The 6,117-nt window shown below is 65.3% G+C and overlaps 1 protein-coding gene across 1 annotated transcript; it reads right to left on the bottom strand.

The window, feature by feature from the left end:
- Positions 1-419: 419 nt before the first annotated feature.
- MSX1 (msh homeobox 1) lies at positions 420-4,183 on the bottom strand. Its single transcript, XM_051829735.2, has 2 exons — positions 3,470-4,183; positions 420-1,459 (listed from the first exon to the last, which is right to left on the bottom strand). The coding sequence occupies exons 1-2, from the start codon at positions 3,936-3,938 to the stop codon at positions 1,017-1,019; spliced, it is 912 nt and encodes a 303-aa protein (XP_051685695.2). The 5' UTR covers positions 3,939-4,183; the 3' UTR covers positions 420-1,016.
- Positions 4,184-6,117: the final 1,934 nt, after the last annotated feature.

The raw sequence follows: 6,117 nt of genomic DNA on the forward strand, positions 1-6,117 counted from the left end.
AGCCGTCGGCACGCACCCCCCCCCCCCCACCTGGCCTCCGGTGGGAAAACAGGTTTTGGGGACCGGGACGCCTCTCGAGCTGTCTACAGCCATCAGCCCTTGTGGGCCGACCGCTTTGTTTTCATAGACAGGTTAAAAGGGGAGGAAGAAAAGAAAGAGCCGGTTCTGGGTCGCCTGAGCGAGTGTCGATTTCAGCTTAGAGTGAATTGGAAAATTGAGCCTAATTATCCTCGGTAATTGCTTCAATTCTCCACTTGACTTTGCTCACGCCAATCCGTCCCGTGTGTTCCAAAGGACACCCCCCTCCGTGCCCACATATCCTGTTGTCGCCTCTCAAAGTCCTGTCGAACTGACAGGCAGCTGTGCCGGGGAGGAGGCGAGGAGCGGCATTAAAACAAAACACTCAATCAGTCAACAGGTGGCTTCTTGTAGCTTAAAATTAATTTATTTAACAAATATAGCTATAATATAAATGATAATAAAATTTCAAATATACAGTATATTACATAGTACACACAAATCCCTTCCAAAGGGGTGCTTGAACGTCACACAAATGTACTGTTAAATAGAAACGGGATTTTTTTTTTAATTTTACAACTGTTTTCTGGAACGGTAAGAGAGGTCCCTTCAACCTACCTTTGCGATGCATCTGTGTGTCCCTAACCCAAAGCCACTGCTTTCCAGCGGAAGGAACCGGGGTGCCCTCATCACCCTGCAGGCTCTCAACCTGTTCCATTCCAAAATCCTCAAGCGCTGTCCCTCTGCCCCCAGCGCAGGGAAGCGCCGGGCAGGAGCAGAGCCCTCCAGTCCGATCGACCACTCATTCTGCTGGGGACCTCGGCTTGGCTCTCTTAACTTCCCTGGCCTCGGCTGCCCCATCAAGGTGTAGCTCTGTGGCGGGGGAGGGGGGTTAGAGAGAGGGGGTGCGGTGCGGATGGAGCAGGGGTGCGTTGGGGTGCGCTCTTGCTGCTGGCAGAAGACGTGGCTGGCAGCGCAGGTGGGCGGCCCGGGGCCCTCTATGTCAGGTGGTACATGCTGTAGCCTACGTGTGCCGTGTAGAGTCCCACGGGCGCCACGGGCAGCGCGGCCCGCTGGAAGGGGCCCGAGGCGCTGTAGAGCGAGGCGCCGGCGGCGGCCGCTACGGCTGCGGGGCCGCCAAGAGGGAAAGACAGGCCGAAGGCGGCCGGCGGCAGCATGGGCTTGGCGGTCATCTTCAGCTTCTCCAGCTCTGCCTCCTGCAGTCTCTTGGCCTTGGCGCGGCGGTTCTGGAACCAGATCTTCACCTGCGTCTCGGTGAGGCTGAGCGAGCTGGAGAACTCGGCGCGCTCGGCGATGGACAAGTACTGCTTCTGACGAAACTTGCGTTCCAGCGCCAGCAGCTGCGCCGTGGTGAAAGGCGTCCGCGGCTTGCGGTTGGTCTTGTGCTTGCGCAGGGTGCAGGCCGGGGGGCTCAGCCGCCCTAAGGGGGACAAAAGGCAGCAGGTTAAGAGGGAGCGGCGTCCGCGCCCCCCAAGGCAGGAGCGGCCACACCGACGCCGCCCGCTGCTGCTGTTTACCTAGAGCCTTGGTGGGCAGCCCCAGGAAAATATTCTCAAAATCCCACCGCAGCCCCGCCAGCCAGCGGTTTGGGTCTACTTTTTGCAAACCGAAAGTGTCAGGTGGGCAGAACTAGACCCGCGTCCTAGGCTCCACCGCGGCTGGGGCTGGTGGCGCTGCCCCTCAGGTAGGCCCTGGCTGGCCGGCCTGCCCCACGAGCCCGCGCGCAGGGAGTTCACCGCGGTGGCGCGAGCCCAAGGCCACGTTCAGCGTTCAGCTCTTCCTTGCTGGCCACAGGGTTCTCTGTGCGCGCCCCCGCGCGCTCAGCCGCTCAGAGACTGCCGATGTCCAAGCCCCAGCTCATTTCCCAGGATCAGGGGGTCTGGGGCAGTCCCAGGAGTGGGGCAGGAAGGTGGCCATCACCGGAGCCCCCGTTGTGGTCAGTCCTCCCAAACAGTGTCATCGGGAGGGGAGACGGGGCTCTTGCCGCTCCCACCGCCAGCGTCTGGCCTCGGGCTTCAGCCACCCGCCGTCCGTCGTGGGCTGGCGTGGGCCATGGCTTCGGCTGGACCTGTGGCTCAGTGCACAGAGAGCAGCGGTGTCCAACTGTCTTTTTCTTTTGGCTTCAAAACAACCCTCAAGGATGGACAGAGTGAGCACCCGGCTGGAGGCCTAGCCGCAGGCCAGGGGCTGGATCGGCTCAGCGGGGCTGCTGGACACGAGTGGACCAAATCACTCCTGGGACAAGGTGGACAGGCGACCCTGGGGGCCTGAGGCCCTCACTGAATCCCAAGGCCGCTTTGCCTCGGCCACAGGTTTCCTCTTGAAAAGTGAATTCGGACTCGGGCTGTTTCACCATGCGGGTTTTGAATGTAACATTGTTTTTAGCATCACAACACAGAACAAATAAGATGATGATCCTTCGGCCTCCCGGGCACACCAGGATGTGGGTAAAACGAAATCTCGAGTTCAAACACCCTCGCCTCCCGGCACTGGGGGACTGGGACTCGCCTGGACCCGCTCCCCGCGCGGCCGCCCTCGGGGAGCAGTGCTGTCCAGGGCAAACTACAGCCGCGGTCTCCGGCCATGAGGCTCGGGGAGGGGCCGGCCTTTCAAAGACACGCAGTCCCCAGACAGAAATCGTTCTCAGCGCCGCGCCATTCAATCCGGGCCGCTATTATGCGGCGCCAAATAATCGGAGGAAGCGAGGAAAACTCGGGCATTTTCCGGACTCCTGAAATATCTCGGCGCGAGTCTGCGGGGCCCTGGAAGCGGCCCCCGCACGCGGCTGCAGCCCGTTCGGACACCCAGTCCCAGACGCCCGGGAACCTCGGGGAAGAGCGGAGGGGGCGCTTTCCCCGCCCCGCCCCCTGCCCTGAAAGCGGAGCGCCCCCTCCCCCTAAGTCAGCCCCTGCACCCAAAGAACCGCGGGCCCCGCTTCGGCCTTGGCGGGAGTTTGAGAAGAGCCAGGAGCCCCTAGGCGAGGGTCCTTTACACTAGGGGCCAGGGGCCAGGACTCTGGGAGAAAGTGAAACTTGGCGCCCGGAAAAGATGCCCGCGCCCCTCCGATGCAGGTCAGGCGGGGGGGGCTTAGAAGGGGCAGCAAGAGGGGCTGTCCGCGCCCCGGGGTCCGGCAAGGGACCTCCCCCCTCGCGGCATCGCGGGGCCGAGACGAGGGGCCCGCCGAAATGGACGGCGAGCTGCGTCTCCGCCAGGCCGCGCGCGCTCTTCCAGGGTGGGGGCGCAGAGAGGCGCAAACCCCAGCCTGCCCTCTCCGGGGCCCCGCGGCACTGGCTCCAGGTACCGGCGGCAGGTATGAGACGCCGGAGACGAGCAGGCGCCGGCGCGCGGCCTGGCGCCCTCGGGTCCTGCACCCCCGCTGGGCCCCTCCCCCACCCCCACCCCCGCAGCCGCCCGGGCGCTGGCTACTCACTGGCCGGGGGCGGGGAGAAGCGGGCGCTCTGCATCCACGGGGTCCTCTCGGGCTTTTCGGGGCTCTCGGCTTTGACGAGCGCATCTTCTGGCAGCTTCAGGAGTCCCCCCACCGAGAAATGGCCCAGCGGCCGCGGCGAGGAGGGGGCGTCCGGAGCGCCGAGTCCCCCGGGCCGGGCGCCCAGCGGTTGCGCCGAGCCTCCCGCCGCCGGCGCGCCCTCGGAGGCCGCCAGGACGCTCTCCTTGGCCCCGGGCTTCCTGTGGTCGGCCATGAGCGCCTCCACGCTGAAGGGCAGCAGCGAAGGGGACACTTTGGGCTTGGCCCCCTCCTCGTCCGCGCCCATGGCGGCCGCCGTGGCCGCAGCGGCGCTGGGGGCCTGGCCCGCGCCTGCTCCCGCCGGCTTGCCGAAGGCTGGGTCCTCCACTTTGACACCGAGTGGCAAAGAAGTCATGTCAGCAGCCGGGGCCATGCAGAGCCGGGCCCCCCCTCCAGCCGCAGCACGGGCCAGCCGCCGGGCATGGGCTTCGGGCGAGCTGGAGCGCGGCCGGCCTCTGCGAGCGCCCGGGGCCCTGGCCGGGCGAGCCCTCCCGCGCGCGCGTCCCGCCCCTCCCCAGAAGGCCAGCCCCGGCGAGCTGGGCCTGGCTGCCCGCCGCCTCCGCCGCCGCGCAGGGCGAGTTCCCGGGCGCACCCGCCGAGGCCGGCTCCGGCCGCCGCTCCCCAGAGAACTTGCTAATAAGGCGAGGCCGGCGCCGCCGCGGCCAATCAGCGCGCGAGGGGCGGGCCCGGGGCGATCCATTGGGCCGCGCTCCTAGGACTCGCCCCGCAGCGCGCGGGGCCGGGGGGCGCGCAGGGAAGGGCCGGGCCGGGGGAGGGGTGCCGGGAAGCTTCGGTCGGCGGGAGCCCGGCGGCCTCTGCGCGCCTGCCCCCCACATCCCGGGCCTCGCACTCCGCGTTCCCGGGGGACTGCTCGGCCCCTCTGCGCTCCCCTCCCAGCGCCTCTTCCCACCCCTCCCCGTTCCCACCCCCTTCCTGCTCTGCCACTACGTCTTTCTCTCCAGAATGGCAGCTTCCCTGGCCCCCTCTCCACGGCACTAATTAGAGTTGAGGTCATCTTTTTTTTTAAACATAGTCCCCCTCTCTCTTTTCTTTAAAGGCAGGGGTATTTATCCCAGGGGAAAAAAAAAAAGACACGCTGATTTCTTATCTAAAAAGACCCTCATTCTCTCCCCCCTTTCAATCTTGGAAACTTTGCCTCCTGGTCCGGGAACCTGGGCCTCGGTCTCTCCTTGGAGCTGGGCTCAAGTTTGCCAGCAAACAGCCCCGTTCCTGGGGTTCTGTGACTGCAGGGAGCCGCGTGTCACTGGGCGGTTTGCACCCACGAGGGCCATTCTCCCCCAACTCTGAACCTCTCCTCTCCGGGGGCCGGTGGGCAAAGAAACCGCCAGGTCTTTTTTGGTGTAGAATGTGTGTGAATGAAACCAACAGAAACGTCCGCACAACACTCATCGGGCCCCAAGGTGACCGCCAGCCGCGCGTGTGCGGGAGCCGCGCGCCCGGGTGTCTGGGTCTCGGGTGGCGCGAGGCAGAAGCGCCTTTCGGGGAGGGGGCCGCGGGAGCCGGGGCGGTTTTCCTGGCCGTGGCTCCTCGGCGCCTGTCTTGAACACTTGATGCTGCCAATTTCGAAGGAAACGTGATTTCATTTTTGCTTTTAAAAAAGAGGGGGCGAGGGGAAGAAGTCGGATGGCGTGGAAAGACCTCCAAGGCCCGGCGGCTTCCTGCGCGCCCGCGGAGCTGCGGGGGCAAGGGGGCCATCGGTCGCTCGCGGCGCTGGCCCTCGGTGAGTTGGAGTTCTAATCTCCAGGAAACACCAGGGGCTGTCGTGGTCGTTTAGGAGTAATTATCCGGGCGCGGAGGGACGGCGAATTCGCTCGCCTTTTAACCGGGAGCAATAAAAGCTGCAGATTAGGGGGCGTCCAGATTAAGGAAAATGAATGGCTACAGAGGGAACTTTATTACCCGGACGGCGTCCGCGGGCCGGCGGGCGGGGTCGGGCTGGCGGTCTCCCATCTGCTCGCAGGCCCCCACCCCCCGAGGTGCGTGAGCTGCGGTCCCTCGCCTCCGTAAAATTTATATCGCCCCTTCCAGGGTGCTCCAGGGCCTGAGGCTGCAGCCCAGGCACTGCCCCCGGGACTCGGGGCCTCCGACGAGGTCGGGCCCGGCTGGGCGCACGGAGCGTAGGCCGTGAGACCCCACTTTAAAGCTGAGCGAACTGAGGCTCCGCACGGCTGGCGGGACACTCTGCGGCCACGCTGCCATATTTCGGACCGGGCTTGGCGCGGCTGCGCTCCCCTCTCGCGTCTCGCAAAGCCTGGCTCCCAGGTCACCCTAAGAAGCCGACTTAGCTAACAAGTTTCTCGCTGGAAGACGCGCGCCAGCCAAAGCACGTTGCGCGCAACTGCGCCGACTACTTCGGCTTCAAGGAGCCTCCTTCTTCTTCAGGGCGCGGCGCGGGCTCGCACCCCGCGAGCGGGCCCACGCGTGGCGAGGCCTGCACGCAGGCCCGGGCTCCCCCCTGGCCGGAGCGGGGCCGCATCGTTAATTGCGGGGATGAACAATCTGTCACGATCCCTCCGCGCGCCTCCTAGGCA

Source organism: Oryctolagus cuniculus, chromosome 2 (genome assembly GCF_964237555.1).
Source record: "Oryctolagus cuniculus chromosome 2, mOryCun1.1, whole genome shotgun sequence".
Lineage (NCBI taxonomy): Eukaryota > Metazoa > Chordata > Mammalia > Lagomorpha > Leporidae > Oryctolagus > Oryctolagus cuniculus.